The 19,455-nt window shown below is 41.3% G+C and overlaps 1 protein-coding gene and 1 long non-coding RNA gene across 7 annotated transcripts in view; one reads left to right on the forward strand and one right to left on the reverse strand.

The window, feature by feature from the left end:
• Nucleotides 1-19,455, reverse strand: part of mcf2lb (mcf.2 cell line derived transforming sequence-like b) — a 34,303-nt gene that overhangs the window by 4,969 nt on the left and 9,879 nt on the right. For all 6 annotated transcript variants that reach the window (XM_047337154.1, XM_047337152.1, XM_047337149.1 and 3 more), the window contains 22 exons: nucleotides 14,525-14,608; nucleotides 13,423-13,537; nucleotides 9,482-9,572; nucleotides 6,417-6,536; nucleotides 6,125-6,241; nucleotides 5,750-5,899; nucleotides 5,546-5,670; nucleotides 4,880-4,994; nucleotides 4,664-4,783; nucleotides 3,643-3,834; nucleotides 3,355-3,546; nucleotides 3,026-3,185; nucleotides 2,339-2,400; nucleotides 2,128-2,213; nucleotides 1,885-1,951; nucleotides 1,684-1,799; nucleotides 1,484-1,553; nucleotides 1,301-1,393; nucleotides 1,120-1,212; nucleotides 909-1,034; nucleotides 462-683; nucleotides 277-369 (listed from right to left, as the gene is read on the reverse strand). In XM_047337154.1, the coding sequence (XP_047193110.1) occupies nucleotides 277-369; nucleotides 462-683; nucleotides 909-1,034; nucleotides 1,120-1,212; nucleotides 1,301-1,393; nucleotides 1,484-1,553; nucleotides 1,684-1,799; nucleotides 1,885-1,951; nucleotides 2,128-2,213; nucleotides 2,339-2,400; nucleotides 3,026-3,185; nucleotides 3,355-3,546; nucleotides 3,643-3,834; nucleotides 4,664-4,783; nucleotides 4,880-4,994; nucleotides 5,546-5,670; nucleotides 5,750-5,899; nucleotides 6,125-6,241; nucleotides 6,417-6,536; nucleotides 9,482-9,572; nucleotides 13,423-13,537; nucleotides 14,525-14,608 (2,609 nt within the window). The remainder of the gene's footprint in view (nucleotides 1-276; nucleotides 370-461; nucleotides 684-908; nucleotides 1,035-1,119; nucleotides 1,213-1,300; nucleotides 1,394-1,483; nucleotides 1,554-1,683; nucleotides 1,800-1,884; nucleotides 1,952-2,127; nucleotides 2,214-2,338; nucleotides 2,401-3,025; nucleotides 3,186-3,354; nucleotides 3,547-3,642; nucleotides 3,835-4,663; nucleotides 4,784-4,879; nucleotides 4,995-5,545; nucleotides 5,671-5,749; nucleotides 5,900-6,124; nucleotides 6,242-6,416; nucleotides 6,537-9,481; nucleotides 9,573-13,422; nucleotides 13,538-14,524; nucleotides 14,609-19,455) is intronic.
• On the forward strand, nucleotides 7,758-10,217 carry LOC118320616. The gene is made up of 3 exons (XR_004796365.2): nucleotides 7,758-8,050; nucleotides 9,171-9,340; nucleotides 9,975-10,217. It is a non-coding gene; the product is annotated as an uncharacterized LOC118320616 (long non-coding RNA).

The following is a 19,455-nucleotide window of genomic DNA, read 5'->3' on the forward strand; positions in this document are numbered from 1 at the left end:
CTGGACACTTGTTTTTTTAAGAACATTACAAAAACAATAGTAAATTATTGTTGATAATCTTCAGTCTCAGATTAATGAGTACATTCATGGAGCAGGACATAAACGAGGGACTGACTCAAAATAAACTACAGTAACTGTCACTGTGAATCATTAATGTGTTTTAAATAGGTTTGGGACAACATAGAGTCTCTGTGGTGAAGACGATTCAGTTTTTTTTGCTCTATAGACAATAGTTATTAAAAAGATATCATCACCAGACTATTCATTTCTATGTACCTGAACAATATAAACCTCTTCTCTTGAGTTGCACCAGACTTCAAACTTCTTGTTGTCTCCCTTTGCATTCTCAGTGATGCCCACAACACTCATCTGTTGAAGAACATTCAGCAAAAAAATAGTTAGGCAGTGCAGGACGGAAACGCCGCGAACATTCACAGCATCGCTCCTGCAGAGGTGCTCACATTCAGAGACTGTTTGAAGCTGTACGAAGGAGCCTTCTCATAGCCCTCGCCGTTCTCCTCCCTCCTCTTGCAGAAGAGCAGGGCCTTCTCGTGGAGGAAGAGGTGTCTCTGCATGGGTTTGAAACGGGCCAGATCCTTGACCTTGGCGTGACCCTTCTTGTGCTCCATCCACACACTGAACGACCCCTGCATCAGCAGCTTTCCCAGCTCACTCAGATTCCCCTGTGGAAAGGAAACATGCTGTAAGATGGAGCTGATTGACCACATACTACGTATGCTCTAAAATACTGTATAGACGCCGTTATCTTTAAAAAAAGTAATGCATTACTTAAACAAACATTATCATATTCAAAGGCAACACTCAGCGTTACTGTCTTTCATCGTCTATCAGTGACAAATATGAAGCATTTGCTCTTTGATTTGCCCGGATCCTGTTCAACGTCTTACCTCATATCCTGTAATGGCGATGAGGTGCATGGAGTCATTGACGGCCTTCAGGATGCCCAAGATGGAGGTGAGCGCCTCCTGCAGGTCATCTGTCCCCTCACAGCCCTTACTGTACTTCAGCATTTCCTGTAGAAAGCAACACATGAGCAATAAGCTAATTTAGCACAGTTTAACAATCCAGTCGACTTGTTGCTAACGGACCCTATCGTACCTTCAGTAGCAGCTGATATTTGGTAATCCTCTGAACAGGCTTCAGCAGATAGGAATCCAAACCCAGTTTATGCTCCAGCTTTTTCTGACACTCCTGATGCAATAAAACAGAAAGGGATTACGTAACATACAAAAAACATTAAACATTAAGTTAAAACCATAACGTCTGATCATCTGTTCACCTGGAAGAAGGCGCAGTCTGAGCACTGCCTCCAGAGGCTTTCAGAGCGAGGCTTGTTGTGACAGTACTTCTCATAGATCTGCAGATCTGTCATCTGAGGAAGGAAGAGCAAACACTTTATTTTCAAGAAACGGCATCAGCACTGCTGGAGTCACATCAGCTGATAATATGATAATTCACTCACCCTCTCGAGAAAACACCTTCCGACCAACTCTGGGCAGTCGGTGTACTGCTCCAGCTCCCGCAGAAACGTCCTGGAAACAAACAAAATCATGAAAGAGAAATAATGAGAAAGAATAAGTCAAAAGAAGATGGTTGATTAAAGGGCTTTGATGAGTCACTGTGCCAGTAATTATCAATGACAGCCAGATGGCACTCATTCACCTCTTGTGGAAGTGGTAAATTTCTGGCATGTTGCCAAACAGAACCTCCTTTTTGTTCTGCAAAGGAGCAGGGATGAGGTTAGACATTGCTGGATTATCCATCTCGGAGGCGTATCCCTGAAACATACAAAAACAAAAACATGAAATGGCAGGCACGCGTGAAAGGCAGATTGTGACTCCTCCATGTGTGGTGTACACACACCTGCAACACGCAGAGCAGCTCCTCTACGTAGGCTCTCTCGGTTTCCAGCAGCTCATTCATAACATGTCTGCAGACGGACGGATAACAGAGCGGGAATCAAAGTGAGATCAAATAAAGCGTTCAGTGTTCTCAGAAAAAGAAAGATGTACAGCTTTATAGAAAATGAGAACTGTGTTCACACAGTCCATCTGCTGTGTAATGTGATTACAGACGAATGAGCGACAGACGACTCCGCCCCCTCACCTCCTGAGCACAGCCAGGTTCTCCTCCTCCTCCGACAGAGAGGCATGTCTGCTGCTACTGCCTCCATTCTGCAGTTGGTCATTTCCCTGGGAAAGAACAACAACATAGGATTCGCCATAATAAGCGACAGAGGATACAAATTTTCAAGAACAAGTGGACGGACAATGTGCAGACACAAAAAGACCCCCCCCCCCCCCCCCACAATACTCACTTTCTCACAGTTGTTCCCAGGGTCTGTCTCTGAGCAGGTTTTCTCTTGCTGTGCTCTGTGAGCTAATGGACGAGGAACCAGAGTCAGTTTTTTGTCATTAAAAATGGTTTTTTTTCTAATGATATGGTGTTTGAGTTTTAATAGTCAAATCTTCAATTTCTATAAGACAGTAAGTTACTACTGTGTGTAAGATTAACGACAGCTTTTTTTCTACCTGGTCTTTATTGTGCTGATGGAACAAAAAAATTAAATTAAAGTTAATCCTATCTGCACATGTTGTATCTACCAATTATAGACATTAAAAGTAATTTTGCTGCTTCTTTAGCCAGCAAACAAAACAGATGTTGTTTAATTTAAGTATGTTATATAAATATATTGTCAGAACAACATGTAATGTATAGAAAGAGTTCCACTTATAGGGTTATGGTCTTGGTAACAAGTATAAACTATTCTGCCCTGACGTTATCTGAAGGCAAAATGTGCCCAAGCTACATGCTAAGAAAGATATTTTCTTAACCTTATTTGCCAATAATTTCATGAGGAAATAGTCTCTTGTGAGAGGATCATATTTTAAATTTTGTGTAAAACCAGTAAATACTCCAATAAAAGTCAAGTGCAATTCTTGGAAAATAGAACCTGATAATAGTGTGAAATATATGGTCCATGTGTGGCTGTGAGGAGACTGACCGGGTGAGTTGTGAGGGGATTTGATGAAGGCCTCAGGTCTGGGGGCTACCGGCTGCACCGGCCTGGTTTGTTTGGCTGCTAACTTTTTCAGGCTCACCCTCCTCTTGTCAAACATCTCCTGCATGGATGTCTGCTTCTGGAAATTCCTCTCCACTTGATCCTGACACGCGGGAAGAACATAAAAACATTTGACGCTTGTTTAGGTAAATTTTTCAGTCAGCAGGTCATATAAATTAACATTAAAATGTGTTCAGGATGTTGGCACCGGTAAAGCAGCTCCACAGTAATTTGACATCTGATTACATAAGAATAACGTATCTATCTTGTACCTTGAACTGCTGGTTGAGCACTGCGTCATATTCTTTCCAGATGGTACTGAGGTCTGTCAGCTGGTTCTGGCCTGGGTTATCCAGATAACGCTCCAGCTCCTGCAGGGCTAACTCAGCCCCCTCATGTGACTGACACTTGTCGACTGGCTGAGACGCCAGCAGGTAAATACCATCATCAACCCATTTAGAAGCCTGAAGAGGACAGAAGATGAGGAGGAATCAGAAAAAAAAAACACACAAGACGAGGAGAAAACACAAGCTGTGTCTGTGTGTGCTGCTGTTCCTCACCCTCTCCAAACAGTGATGCAGCTCCATGGCTTTGAGGAAATGGTCCTTCTTGTCCTTCAGGCTGCTGCTCACGTTCTCACCAATTGTTCTGAGCTCGCTGCATTTGGGCTGGATTGAGTCTTCAGCGTAGTGTGAGTTCTGGATGAGTTGCTCACCCTCACGAGACAAGGCCGAGGCTCTGTCCAGCACCTCCTGTGGAGCAGTTTGGTGTGACAGATATTACCTCTGCCAAGGAGGCTACTTTAGCATTTCTTTCCTCATCAGTCTTCCTGTAAACTTTATTTTAAATTTTAACTTTTAGATTTTAATGATCGCTACAATAATTATCTTCATGAGCTGGAAATTTGATACTTTTACACAATCCATACATTTTCTATATTGGTTGTGAATGAACTCCAGACTTTTGAATCCACTGTGCATGAACTGCAAATTTTTATGGCATTTTACTCAAAGGTGATGCAATAGAGCAAGTACAATGCTCACAACTCCATTTTGCACAATTAGTATTGTTTCATATCTGGTTCCAGATTAAGATAATTCTTTTTTAAATGAATGATGAAATGAATGATGAAATAACTATTTTTTTGTAAATGTCTAAATTTAAATTTAGATGCCTGCAAAGTCTTGGCATAGCAACGCACTCAGCTCTCTAGTTGTAAATAAATGCACAGGCAGACTCTATTCAGGTACTATGTAGACAAGATCATACAGCATTACGGATTTGATTATGTAGAATGACAAAAAAATTTGCAACAGTGACTGGCTCACTGCAATTTATTGTCTCCCACGTATTGCACAACATCTTTCCAAACACCTTTTATTAATTTTCTTAGCTCCTGATGCCAAAACCAGACTGTATGATTGATTATATTAGTTTTATCATAAGACATATCAGATATTGAATAAGTGATTTATTATACAAACAAACAGAATAGAGAATGTAATAAATCCACCTTATGCAGACATTATTCATGCCATGGGTAGACAAAGCTTTGTTTGTGAGGGGTTGGGTTTGACTTACACAGACTCTCTCCTCATAGGTGGTGAGTTCACAGAGGATATGCTCATCATGGGCCGGGCTGATTCCAACCTCAGAGAAGGTTGCAAGTTTCTCAGACACCTGGTCCAGCAGAGCTCTCACCTGCAGCAGAAACACCACAGTCAGTTTTCAGGTTTAAAAAAAAGGGATCATGTTGTCTTCAGAGGATTTCAGCTCAGCTGACGGTCTCCTGCTCACCTCTCTGTAGTTGTGCTCAAAGTGGCGCAGTTGGAGACACTGCTCCAGTTTGGTGTGATGCCTCACCCAGAACTCATCGAAAGCCCTTTCGGTCTCATCCAGCTGAGAAAGCAGTCTGACAGAGGAGCAGAGAGAGAGACAGAGATGAAGATGGACTTCAAAAAAAAAAGGCAGGTGAGTAACAAGGAAAAAAAACACAGTGAGGGGGAGAATGAATAGATGCAGCAGGGATGCTGCCAGAGATATCTGGATATTTCTGTATGCGTCTTTGCGTGTGTGCATGCTAAGTAGAATTAATGCCTGTTGACAAGGGAATCAGTGCCTGTAGCATCGCTCAAAATATTGACTGACCACAAAGAACTCTGCCTTGGGAAACTATTATTGTGACTGTATGATGGGAGGAGACATAAACACATCACCTGCCAACAATGCACAAAACAAAAGTCTTCTGGCTTTACTCTTTGTTATGTTAACAACTCAGATGCACCTCTGAGTTACGTAAATCTAATTTATTATCACGTGACTGTAGATTTCCTTAAATGTCTCCAGAGATTAATAATCTATCAATATTAATATTTTATTCTTCTAATTCAAACTAATGTATTAAAACAATGTATTTTTCCGTTCGTCAGCGAATTGCAGTGTTCCTAGTCTAGATAATCAAACCTTTGCACAGTAGCTAGGTTCTCCAGTTCATCCTGGTTCATGTTGTGGTCAGGGTCTCGCGCCACAGGCTCGTTGATGCTCTCCAACAGTCTTCTACCCTGATCCAGAGCCACCAGCAGATCCTCCTACAGACACATGAGACCGATGGAACCACATTCATAATCAAAAAAGACATAAAGCATAAGTGTATAGAAATGGTATTACCTTCATTTTGTCCTTCTTGCTGGTGTGCGTGCTGAGCAGGACACTCGTGGCGTGAATCTCATTTGGCAGTTCAGTTTCAGCTAGCTCAGTCCCAAACGACTGCAGGGTCTGTGCCGTTTTCTTCACCATCCGCGCAAAGCCTTCGATAGCCTGATGTGTACAAGACGCACTTTTTAGATTCAAGTGGGTTAAGTGTGATGCAGATATAGTGAGCCGTTCATGTTTGTTGTATTTTTGTTTGTATTTCTAATTCTTAATGTGCAGTCATTTCACTGTATATATATATTATATTCATTTATAGAGCTTCTTGAGGTACTTTGCCAATGCCAATTGTTCACATATAATCTGGTGTCATACTGTACAGTGTACACATACAGTGCGGTGAGAGATCCACTTCTCATGATTGTACTCCTGCGTGCCTCCGAGTTCCAGGGTCAGCTGGGAGCCGTCGATGTAGGAGTGCAGCTCAGTTACAGAGCTCAGCATGATCACCTGAGACACAAACACACCATCACTTACATGTCATTTGATTAGAAAAACTGTACATTAACTGTCATTGTTTTGTACATTGATAATTCTCCATATTACAAATATCTATTATCTATATTAAAAATTGTGTAATATATATAAACACAATATTTGCACGTGAGAGAGTGGCTGTACGCACCGGGACCTTCATCTTGAACTCATCCCTGTTGAACTTGAAGAGGATGTCGGACAGTGTGCGCTGCAGGAGGGTGGTGGGCCTCAGAACCAGAACCAGCTGGAGGTTCCCTGGGAAAGAGCCCTGAGATGAGAGAGCAAAGAGACAGTCAGTCACTTAACAAAAGACGACAGGATCCTCCTCCACCTCGAGTCCATTACAACATCACACTTCAGCTGGACAACCAGCAACCAACCCCACATCCCCCCAAGGTGTGTGGGGGGATGTTGGGCACTATCCTGCGGTAGGGACATTAATCTTCATGGCCGAAAGACGCTTCTGCGGGAACAGTGAGCTACAAAGATCCACCACCAACAGATGATGGCACATGGATTCAGGGTTTTATTTTCCCAGCTGGCACATTTTACTTTTACTCAGCACAAAGCAAAAACATGCTGAGCTAAAAGAGTTTGACTAAATGCTTGCTTACATCCATATTAACCCTCTTCATTTTTTATCACACTATGTATCCTCCATACACTCAGGTCGGCCAACAAAACCATTAAGCGCCATTTAAATATGTCAAGGCTGACGCCCACAAAGAGAAGAAGAAGAACTGCTGTGAAGGCAGTTGGATGATGGTTAGGGGTTGGACACTGATCTCTCCCCCACTGAGGCCATGCAACCGTTAATGCAGCTCTAATTAGCTAATGACCTAAATGGATGGTTCGCCTGATTGGCCACGAGTTGAAGAATGCTGGTCCGAGCAGAAATAAAAATGAAAACATTGTTAATGGAAAGAAGATGAAAAAAACCACACTTGGGATCTGGACTGTTAATGAAATTAATAAATCAATTCAGTGATTGTCCTCACTGACCTGCTGGATTTAAGGATAATAACTGTGTTCATTTACCATGAAAACCACAATGTGTGGGACATACAGGTGTTTTTTATATTATACAATAAATCATATGTATATCCTTCTTATTGTCAATAAATACCATGAAAAGACGTGTATCCAGTCGCGGCTCGTAGGGGCCTCCTCAGAAATTTGAGAGGGGGGAGGCGGGTAGGGGGGAAGTTATATGTGATGAAAATAAAACACTCCAGTTCAACATTCTGTAGTAACTGAATAAATAAAGTCCAATTTCGACTTGTGCGGTGGCTCACGTGACTGTGTGAGATCAGACGAGCCGTCAAAGGCACATGGACCTATCATGATCAGAGGAGGCTTGAAACAGGCTTTCCCTCCATTAAATAACCAATCAGAATTAAGTTATTTGCTGTTGGCAGGTAGAATTCCGTATATCTCTGACATCGTAAAACAAAAAGTTGACCGGAGGCTAGCGAGTGTGACCTTTCGACCAATCACAGAGCCGTTGATAGCTACGCCCTCGCGACATATGTTGTGTTACTTGTTAAAGAAAGTGAAGAGAAGCTCCAACATGGAGATTAACATTACAACACCAGCTACAAATCAAAAAAAAATTGAAGACCAACTCTTTAAAATGGATTCTTACTCGCGAGTGGAACGGTTAGCAGGCTCGGCTGCTCGATTGTAGTTGGATGCACTTACTTCCAAAAACCAGAAGTTGTATATACATGTTGCATAGTCTCCCTCCTCCGACCACTGATTTGGTCATGAATGAATTCAGGGGTAAGGGCCACAGGCAGGGTAGAGATGTTGCTCATTGTCATTTTCTTCTTTTCATGGGCTTTGTTGACAACAACCACCCAACAGAATATCTCGTCTTACCCTTTAAATGAAATATATTCTAACCATTCAACCATGCTGCTCGGATCTGTTGTCACTGGCAGTCATGGTCATGGTCGACTTGTTCTTTGTCAATGTCAGACTGTGAGATGAACAGGAACATGCACACAGCCTCAAAGAAGAGCCAGATAAATGACAAGGGGGGAGGTGTGCTTTAGGGACTGACACTGTAGACTTTATACAGACCAGTCTATAAACACACTGTGTCTGTCGTCAGATCAAACTCAGCCACGCACAGCAGCACACCTTTTCCTCGAAAATACACATTCACATAAGCTAATGTGTTCACAAGTGTGCTCATATACATACACACAGATAAAGACAAAGAATCAATCAACAGCAGAAACACTCTCTACACTGACTAAATAACCTTGCTGAGTAAATACATCAGTGTGTTAATGTAGCCCATGAATTACTGCCCACAACAGAGATTTAGAAATTCCAGTTTTCATCATGATGTGTTTAGCAGTCTGTCTGAATCACCCCCAAACAGGACATTATTGCAGGGATGACTGACTGCCCCCCTATTACCCGCCTGTCAGCCTGTGAGAGTCCCCCTTGTGGGATTAATAAAGCTTGATTTAATTTGAAATGTGTGAGTGGGTCTCCCATCTCTCTGGAGACCACGGGTGGTGATATCCATCCCTCATCCTCCTTCACTCTCAGACGTTTCATCTTTTCATATATAGCCCGCCTGTGTTGATTGTGTGGACATCTGTCCAACGCAAGATCAATTCAATTGCTTAAAAAACTTGTTATTCTCTACAAGATTTTTTAAAAAAGAAGATTTTTTTTGTCTATGGAAAACAAACAAACCTACACTACACTGGCAGGGAATATATGATAGGTGCTATAGTCAACCGTCCACTGTTTCAGCCCAAAACATACGAGAGAATGTGTAATGGGGGTGATTCTCCCACACACAAAGACACAAATAGATCAAATAAAATCACCATCTCTTTCTGTCTTTTTTGGCATGTGACTCTTTATTTTTCACTGTAAGCTATAGACACACATGGCATGCTGTAGTGGTGATGGGGGAAGAGTTCAATGGTGGTGTTGGCTCATATCAACCCCCCGAGGCTGGTGGCCAAATCAGAGGTGGAGATGGGGATGCTCAAACACCTCTCTGTGACCTGACAAACCTCCTCTCCCCATGGTTGAGGGAGCAAGGTCAGTTTCTCCTCAAACTCTCATCTCAACAGTTTATCAAAGTGCAGTTTTTCTCCCACACAGAGACACTCAGACATTCGCAACACAGACAACGGACACAGAACATCGGGATCAAATCCGTAGACACAAAGAAAAACTTACTGCAATACGAAGCAGGGTCCCCTTAACAGCCGCCCATCTGTCTTGCCGGCGATCAATGACCAGGATGAATCCCACGTCTGTTGACGACAAACTGGAACACACAGCAGGGCAGCAATTTACACACTGGGCAATTTCACTTACAGAGGTTTGGGGGAGCAGATCTTGATTTGAAACCACAGTTACTGATAAGACTGATGAGATCAGACAAAGTGACTAAACTCACACTGTCAAAAAATACGAAATCAAACACTTCAGCATAGTTGGGAGGGCCACAGAGAAAGTCAGAGGTTTAACAGAAGCTGCTGTGCACTTGTTCAACAGTGTAATGTCTTCTAATTTTCACTTTTGAGGACGGAAAATTATGACGCACACAAAAAACAAACACAGTAATGAAGACCAAACAAAACCAAAAATGAAAACACACAGTTGGGGAAGCCAACTGCTTGTTCACAGCTCGTCGTTTTGTTATGCGACTCTTTATCTTCTTACGCAGCTGGTGCAGTCCATAAAAGGAGAAGCTGTGAAGCACCTCCAGATTTCTTGGCCATCCACCTCCAGCCCCCTGTTCTACCCCCTGCACCCCCTTCCCCTGCCGTCTCTCTGGTCCCAGAATAGAGGAGGGGTATACACTGACAATGACAATCCCACGTGCAGCTCACCAGCAGAACCCCCCCCCCCTGCTTACCTGAAAACATGATGCACTTACAGCACAGGTGACACGTAAGCCCTGTAGCACTGTCGGTACCCTGCAAAACTATCCCTGCGCTGTAGTCTTCAAGTATTTGCTGCCATTCTGCAACTATTAACTGCACAAACAGGGTGGCAGCAGATTGAAAGAGTAGTCCGTACAATAATAACAACAACAACAACAACAAAATCCCTGACAAAATAAAAAAACGAGATGAGAAGATCCCAGTGTGCTGTGTTGTTTGCAGGGGAGGGAGACAAATGCCCCAGACAATCACAGCATCCAGCCCTTTGAATCCTCTGTGCAGAATCTGTAAGCTATCCAATGAGACAGGGAGCTGTTGGGACACGAGCCAATAACAAGATGGCTGCTAAGTGATGAGCAGCTCTTGTAGCCAATCAGTAGATCTTTACAAATGTGGGGGCAGGGACAGACTCAAAGAAGAGGCCACTGTGAGCATGAGGGTTAGGGTCTGCCTTTCTACTATTTTTTCACTCTTCTCATCCTTTTTTTCTTCCTTCTCTTTCCCCCCTTTTATCTTTTCCCATTCTCTTCCTCCATCATCCCCACTTCTCTGCTCCATATATAATCAGTCATCCCTCTCTCACAGCCACTCGACTCACAAACTGCTTTACATCTCAGCAGCAGAGGAGGAGGAGGGGGAGTGTGGGACAAGAGCTTTTCTGCCTCCAAGACATTTACCACTACGTACATGAGGGTGGTTTATGTTGAACATACAGTACAACTACACTGGTAAAGAAAAATAACAGATTTACTTTCCAAGGGCAAAGTGCAATAGATCAAAATTTTCTTTTGAACCTAGTGCAATATGTATACATAATCTCCATGAGGGAATCAATCCACATTCATCTTTTTATAAATTTAAGGTGGCTTACACAAAAAGACACTGTTTTATTGATCTCATTGTGTAATAGTTGTAGTAAATGTGCTTACTGTACTGTCATTGTTTTGTTTATATCTGTGCTCTGCTGCTGAATTTCCCCTAGCGGCATAATAATGTACAGAACTGAAGTGAACTGATGATATGGACTTCAGCTGTTTTAAACCACAAGTACACAACTGTGTCTGCCAACTGTCCCATTTATTTTATTAAAAATACCTGACATATAACATTAATTCATATTGTTTCTTATCTGTTCTGTTTCTTTGTTGTGTATGGGATTTTGAGCTAAACCTCATCTAAACCTAAATCTAAATCAAAATGTTGACAGAATTTACGTTGCATAAAAGACACAGTTTAAGGAAAAATTCAAATTTCTGGTTTTGCAATCAAAGATGATTTTGAAATTTTATAAAAATGTAAATAGACACTTGAGACATTGTAAAGCATACAATTTTATGTATAATTATCATATCATCTTGCAAACAGACACTGTCATTTCACATATAAACGGCTTAATCTAAATATTCATAGATTTGCTTGGTGATACACATGCAAGAGTATCCTAATAATAATTGGAATGGTCAGGTCAAAGTGTGTGGAGGCGATGAGAGCTGTGAGATGAGCTGTGAAAAAGCTCTGCCTAATGGCAATGCAGATGAGAGAAATTTGCTGCATGAATGCATATGCAGACATAGCAACACAGACACACACGATTCTTCACCCTCCCTCCCTCTGAAGAATTTAAAAGAGCAGGAAGAAAGTGACTGAATATAAGGGCACTGGTATATTAAATTAAAAACAGATTAAATAACCATAACCATTACAAATCTGGCCAAATATTTTAGCGTAAGTTGTATCTTTTTTTTTTTTTTAACTTAAAACCAGTCAACCAAACTAGATCCATGCATGAATGAAAATATACTAAGCTAAGGAGAGCTATAAAAAGAGATATGGGGGACGTAGATAGGAACATGCAAATAGCTATTAGTAAATGTACAGTGTTTGAACATGCAAATCCTAATATCAATTTATAAGGAATCACAAAAGGATGTCACAAGAAATAAATTCAATAATAAACATATCCAGGTCAACAGTCAACCTCTGCTTTAAAGAATAACCATTAAAGTTAATAGATATTTGAAGACAATCATCTAGGGTTTGATAGAATTAAATAATAAAAAACATGTCTTTAATTGATATTGATCCAGAGATATTCATTTCAAACTAGCAGCAGCTGTTCAAGGTCGTAATACACAGATGCAGGACATTTGCCCCTGGCTGTGGTCTATGCCCTGTCGGTCCCTCAGGTAGCTCCAGCCGTCTGTTTCTGTATTCACAACAGCTTCTGTGGACGACCCTCCTTCAGATGACTGGTAACCTCTACAGACCATGGAGGAGTTGAATTTAGACGTGTGTAAATTGTATTTGCCTTTTAGACGCTTTTCAGCAAGGATTTTGAAAAAAACTCAGAAGGTGAAAGATGAACGATGATACTGTTCACAAGAAAATGCCGAAAAGTTAAATCCTGATTTAAATAAAAAGTATGTTTTGTCGTGATGAAATAGAATGGAATAATTTAATTAAAAAATGTTGAAATCCAGTTTGTAATACTTACAAAAATGAGACTAGCCATACTGACACAAAAATGCCTTTACACATTAACATGTATAAAAACAGACATGTCTGTTTTAAGGCATGAGGCAAACATTCGCCTTCTTCTGAACACAGCACTGCTTAGCTGTCTTTATGCATTATTCACATTTAAACACTCTGCCCTTCCTATTTTTACACACTTTGCCAGACAGGAAGAGGGGCTAAATCAAGAAAAGGACATTGGGAGAAAAATAACAAAGAAAACAAAAAAAGAAATTACAGAAAAGAGGAGGGGAAATTGTTTTCTGGGGATTACTTGTAGGAAAAGATGGTCTTATACTTTTCTCCCCCTCCCCCCTTTGTCTCATCTGGTCTACCCACGTGTACAAAGACAATCTGCAGAAGACTGATAAAGACCCTGGATTATGACTTGGCCGTCTTATTAATGCAGGAATCACAACCCTCCTCTCCTTTTTCAGATATCCATACCATTATCTGGCCGTGTCATCCACTGACAGAAAATCCCCTGCATCAACGTCTTAATGAAGTGAAGCTGTTATTAAAGTTTCCACTGCCACCTACTGGCAGGTTTCCAACATAAAGCCATCTTCACCATTCACTTGACCTGTATGTCTTTGGACTGTGGAAGAAAACCCCAAGAACACGCACACTACGCACAGAAAAGCCACAGTCAGGCATGTTTGAATTTGTAACCACACTCCAACTTGCTCACAATCAGCCAGCGAGAGACATTACCTGGGTACACTAGTCAGGTAGGTCAGGACGTTGTGAAACTCTCTGTCCGTGATCTCTCCAAATGCAGGGAATTCTGGGAACACAATGATGGGACTGCCATTATCTCCTCTACCCCCTAGAAAACAGGAAAAAAAGAGGAACACTTATAAAATATATATAATGCGAAGAAAACCATTTAAAGTTATCAGAACTTCAGTGGTTTTCAGGCTACTGACTGAAAAATGTTTTTCAATATTACAGTAAATAAAAGAAGAGGGCACTGAGTAGGGAGACACTGCAGCCACATGGGGGCACTGATGTTAAAGCAGTTTGATGAGGTGAAGCTTCACAGAGGGGAAAAAACAAAACAATGTCCATGATGAAAAATTACCACCACCAACTAAAAACCAGTGAGAAAAACATAAAATACAGAAATCTCTTATGAGAAAGAAGGTTGATTGTTCCTCTAGGATGTCATCACTTACATTAAAATATGTTTTGAGGGAAAAATCTCTCACTCACACACACACACGCGGTATGGAACAGCTGCTTTGTCAGTACATGTGACTGGAATATCAATCTGTTCTCTTGTCACTATAGCAACAGCAAGTGCATGGTCATGGTTTCAACATCTGCTTAGATCTTTGCCTGCTGCAACCACAAGGTCACCACACACACACACACACACACACACACACACACACACACACACACACACACACACACACACACACACACACACACACAGCTTCTTTTTTTTACATTACTGTAGGAATGGATATGATTATAGGTGTCACATATATCAAGCAATCTCTGGAAACAGAAGGCTCAAATATTATGAAAAGAAACTTGTGGGGATGGAATCATTACGTTTGTCATGACTTGGCATTTAGAAGCAGTAAGTGAAATGCTGATAAGGAAACAGTAGCAAAAACAAAAAAGGAAGTTGACATTTGAATAGCAAATTATGACTGCCGGGAAGAAAACAGTTCACAGGAACTATGCAAATATCAAGTGGAAAAGTTTATATAAATGATTCCACACATGGAAGAGATAAAACGTGGAAGATAACTCATGTTAATGAAGAAATAAACTGACAGACAGAGAGAGACAGACAAGTCACCTGTGAGGAAGGCAAACTGCTTCTGGAGGTCAGGGGTGATGTCGGCAGCGTGGAGAGGGCTGCTGTCCAACTGCATGATTTCATCTGGAAAACAGAGTGATGATATTTATTAGTGAGCTGCAGATGAACAGCATGTCGTGAAGCTTCTGAGGTGTGTTAAGTTATCGGGGCTTTTTAATTGCGGTGTTAACAATATGGCATGATAGTTGGTCTTTTCACATTTAACCAACTTCTTCAAGAAATTGCAAATATGTACTCATATGTACTAAATACACAGGTAGATATAACACTTAAAGTTTGAAGAAATAATATGGCATATATAATATGGAATATATAATATGGAATTTCCAGTACATTAAGGTGGTCATCACAGGACCACTAGATCCCACACATTTGCTTTGTTATACTCTCGGATGCCCCCCACCCCTCACTCGGCCTTCTACGGCTCTCTTCCACCCCGTGGACTCCCGTCATGAGGATTAAAATAATCAGATTTAAGACATCTTCCCACAGCAGGAAATGGAGATTCTGGATACACAAGGACTCAAACCGGAGGCTGGGCAGCAGACACTCAATGGGAAAGGGGGAGGTGGGGGCATTAGTAGTCTAGCCAGTGACTCTTTTGCCAGCTGACAACATGTACAGTAACCATAGAGTAACCATATTTTATATCAACTTCCCGAAATGGTTGTTGTTCCCAGTTCTTAAAATACTTTTCCATTTTCTATATACAAGCACTTACAAGCACCAACATCCCCCGGGCCAAACTTCAGCATGAAAAATGAAAATTGTACACAAACTATTTCATGATACTGTACTTGAGGTAAATTAGACTGCAGCTGTGAAAATTATGACAAAGAGGGAGCAGAAAAGTCGGGAGTTTCTCACAGTCACTATCCTGTGAATGGTGACAGTACAAACAGACATGTACAGTAAAGAAAGTAACAGTGTTGACTTTTCATCTTAGTCCGACTTTGTTTGCTCTAGTTTCCTCAGGTTGTCTACTCTGAGTCACTGTGCCACTGAAACCCTGGAAATGGTCCATATACTGTAGTCTTTCTGGATCACTTCATCATTCGTAAAGCTCATAAACACTATTAATCAAAATGTTTTAATTTTATACATACATGAGGGAAGTTATAGTTAAGGGAATAAGGAAATGTATTTTTATATGACGGCTTTAAACAGTCCCTTTAATTCCAAAGACATTTCCGTCACCCTCATGCTGAGTAGGGTGGAGCATGAAACATGTGAAAAGATATTCAATGCTCCTGGCTCCATAAACCTTTAGAGATATCATAAGCCATAAAAAGTTAACAAGTACAGTCGCTCTCTCTTTGTCTCATTTAAATGCAGGTTTTGTACCAGCATGGTAAACTCTCAGACAAAAAAACCCCCACAAAGTCTCAAAGAAACAATAATATAATAAACTGCTGTGTATAGATAAAAAATAGAAATAAATACACATCCCAAGCTTTTCCCTGTGTCACTGTACCTGTCCTGGGATACACGGCAAAGCAGTGACACCAGGTTCAAGACCCGCAGGCCAAGAGACATCCCCCTAGTCTGGCTTCATACTCACTGGAGCTGTCCGTCACGGGAATATCACATTATATCCCTCAATGTTACGTATATGTCGCCTCTTTTCCTTGTATGTTAGGAACGACTGTCTCCGTCTCTTGACAGGCACATCCCTTTCACGCTGAGCCTTGCTCTGAGTGCAGTTTAAACAAACCAAAAATACTTGCTCTTACTCTTTGTTTGGCAATGAGGCCTATCAGGTGACTTAGCCTTAGGGAATATACACCACACTGACATTCATTACTTGCTGCCTCTTTCTCTCTCTCACACACACACACACACACACACACACACACACACACACACACACACACACACACACACACACACACACACACACACACACACACACACACACACACACACACACACACACACACACACACACACACACACACACACACACACACACACAGGGATCTGTCTTTATATGCCAACGTTAACCATAATAATTGAATGCCTAACCCTTATATGAAACCCAAGTTTAAAGATTAATCCTCTAACATCCAGTTGAAATTTTGTATAATGTATAATGGGCTCTGGGTTCCCAAACACAGACGTGAGGACAGGAGACATTCAGGTGTGCCATCTTGCTCTGGCCTACTTTAAACCTTTTTCCTCTGAGACCAGCTGGGGCTATGTCTGTTGTGTCAAAACAACATCAATCAAAAGGTTTTACCTAATCAGCGGACTTCAAGGACCGTACTAGACTTTTTTTTCTCGTTGACACCTGTACAGTGCAAATCTCTTACATTTTGTATCGCTGTTGTCCCATGAGCATTTCAACGCCTGGGTTTTCTTTATTCAAAGTAGTGTAAGTGCATCACATAACATTTATTTGGCAAGAGGAACAAGAGATGGATCGAAACATTATAGGTGTGTCTGTCCCAAACAAACATACAAATGTATGTTTAGTGCTACAGTACAAGACGCTGCAGTTGCAAGCAGGAATACTTTGGAAAAATTACCTTGGTGCTTTGTTAAATGATGCTCTGATACCCAAAATTTGAGGAAAGTCTGTCAACAAGTATTTGTGGCGTATGGCACCTATCCACTTCTGTTTATGATCCAGTAAAGTGTGTACTATAGCTCATCCATTATAAATTATAGCCTCCCTGTTGCTGGACAAACATTATTGATCGTGCACAGGACACTCATGGACTGTGCCAGTTTTTGTCTTAGGAAAAATGATCTGTCTAATCAGTTTTGTAGACCATTGACTGGATACTATTTCCTATAACATCTGTAGTAAACAGATATTGATAACAATATTGATTAGTGACAAGCGACCCCCCTACTATTAATTTTTGTTACTTGAGACACGGCTTCTTTTTCTTCTTTTCATTGAATCAACCTAAAGCAAGGGTGTGCGCACCAATATGGCTCCTTGACTGAAGCCAGGCGAGTGGGAATGAGACTGGATAAAGTACCATATCTGTGACGTTTGTAACTCAGTAAAGCAGTGAGACCATGTTGATAAATGGCCACTCGCTGCCTGAGGTGTTTGGACACAAAGCTGAAACCGTCTGGTCTTCTACAGAGCGCTCCACTGACACCGAACGGACTCAAGTTCACACAGAAACCTCCATCAGTTTCCACTTTCTGACCCTGCCTCGCTCAGCCAGCCACACCTTGCCCCCAGCAACTCCCACACATATCAAATCAAACACCCCCCACCCCCCAGCCCACTCCACCCAGGCCAGCAAGGTGGAAAGAGGCTATTCTGTTACCGAAAAATCCCCTCCCGAAAGATGTCAGATTTGAGTTTCATTCCCGTCTCTGGGTCACTGTGTTTTTCTCTTCCTCACTCCCACCTTTCTTACTATTATACCACAGACTTGCTTCCAAACTTCCACTTGCCGTTCACACAGCATTATATAATACATACAAGCCCCTTAGGCCATCTGAAAGGGAGTGGATGAGCCAGTATCAGGCACTGCTGTATTTCCAACAAAAGGACGGAACAGTGAAACCACCCAAATGTCTTCTCCCGACTCTTTTCCTTATGTGATCACTCATCAATGAGTATCAACGATGTCACAATGATCTAATCAGAGTTTAGGGACGCATATGTAAGAAACCAAGTTAATTATTAATGTCTTATTGTGTCTGAGGTGGTCTGAATAAAACACAGTCTCAGTCATAAATAAGAATTATGAAGCGCATTGACAACAACAGTTTAAATTACTTTAAGTATTTACAGTTTTAACCTTGCAATTAAAGGACAAATTAGATTTTACTCCCTGATATGCTAACACCCTGACCTAAAATATTCCAACATTCAAACACATTTGCAAAACGCCCACATGCACACCACCAGCTGGATGAAGCGCTAATGTTCTTTAAAAGGCTTAAAGATGGGGATTAGTGTCCACTCACGCTCACGTTTGTGGGCGACAAGTCAAACGTTAGTGGGTCATAGTCACACACCTGGACCGCCTGCCACTTACCACACAGATTAAAGTAGAGCCTGAAATCCTGGTTCAAACCAGAGCGGATAAAAACACACGTCTAAACAAGCTGGTTATTTGAATTTGAATTAATGTTTGTCTAGTTGTAACTCTTTATGTTTGGTCATTTAGTTTGTTTTGTATCTTTTCTGGTCATTTATTGTTTTGTTTTTGTAACTGTAGTTATTACTGTCCCTTATATTTTTGATTTCCATTTGAAAGTGTTTGGGACCCCCTCGAAAACGAGACGGTGCATCTCAACGGGTTTATCCTACATTAATAAATTCAATATGTGACAATAACTCCTTCAGTCAGAGCTGCTTGGCTCCTCACAGTCCTTCCATTCCCTCATAAAAGACATCAGAAGGCAAAACAAAGTGGGGGAGGGCAACAAGTGGAAATAATGTTCTTTAGAGTCATGGTCGTGGCAGAGGAGGAGGGACAGAGATAAAGCAAAGCACTAAGTAGGGCTGAGCAGCGACAGATGAGTCTGTACAATATCATGAAGGAAGTCAAAGGGTTCAGATGAAGGTTATAAAAACAAAGCCAACATGTCAACATGGTTGACAATTTCTTTGAGCAATTCAAGAAAGGTCGGATGCTTCACAGAAATAAAATCATCCTTTTTAAATTAATCAAATTCATGTAAAACAAATCTGAAAAGCCCTGGTTCTAGTCCTCTATTACACCTCAGATAAAATAAATAAGAATGAAATGAAATGTTTTTCCAATCCGAGCACTTGATGGGAGCAAAGGTAGAGGGCAGGTAAAATCAGGAAGAGGAACAATTGGTGTTAAGATAACAGAACCTTTTGAGGAGGAACTGCCAACAAAAACATCTAAATACAGTATGGTTATATCAAAACAAGGGAAATAATCATGTGACGAGAGGAAAAAGGT

The sequence above is a fragment of the Scophthalmus maximus genome, chromosome 14, assembly GCF_022379125.1.
Source record: "Scophthalmus maximus strain ysfricsl-2021 chromosome 14, ASM2237912v1, whole genome shotgun sequence".
NCBI lineage: Eukaryota > Metazoa > Chordata > Actinopteri > Pleuronectiformes > Scophthalmidae > Scophthalmus > Scophthalmus maximus.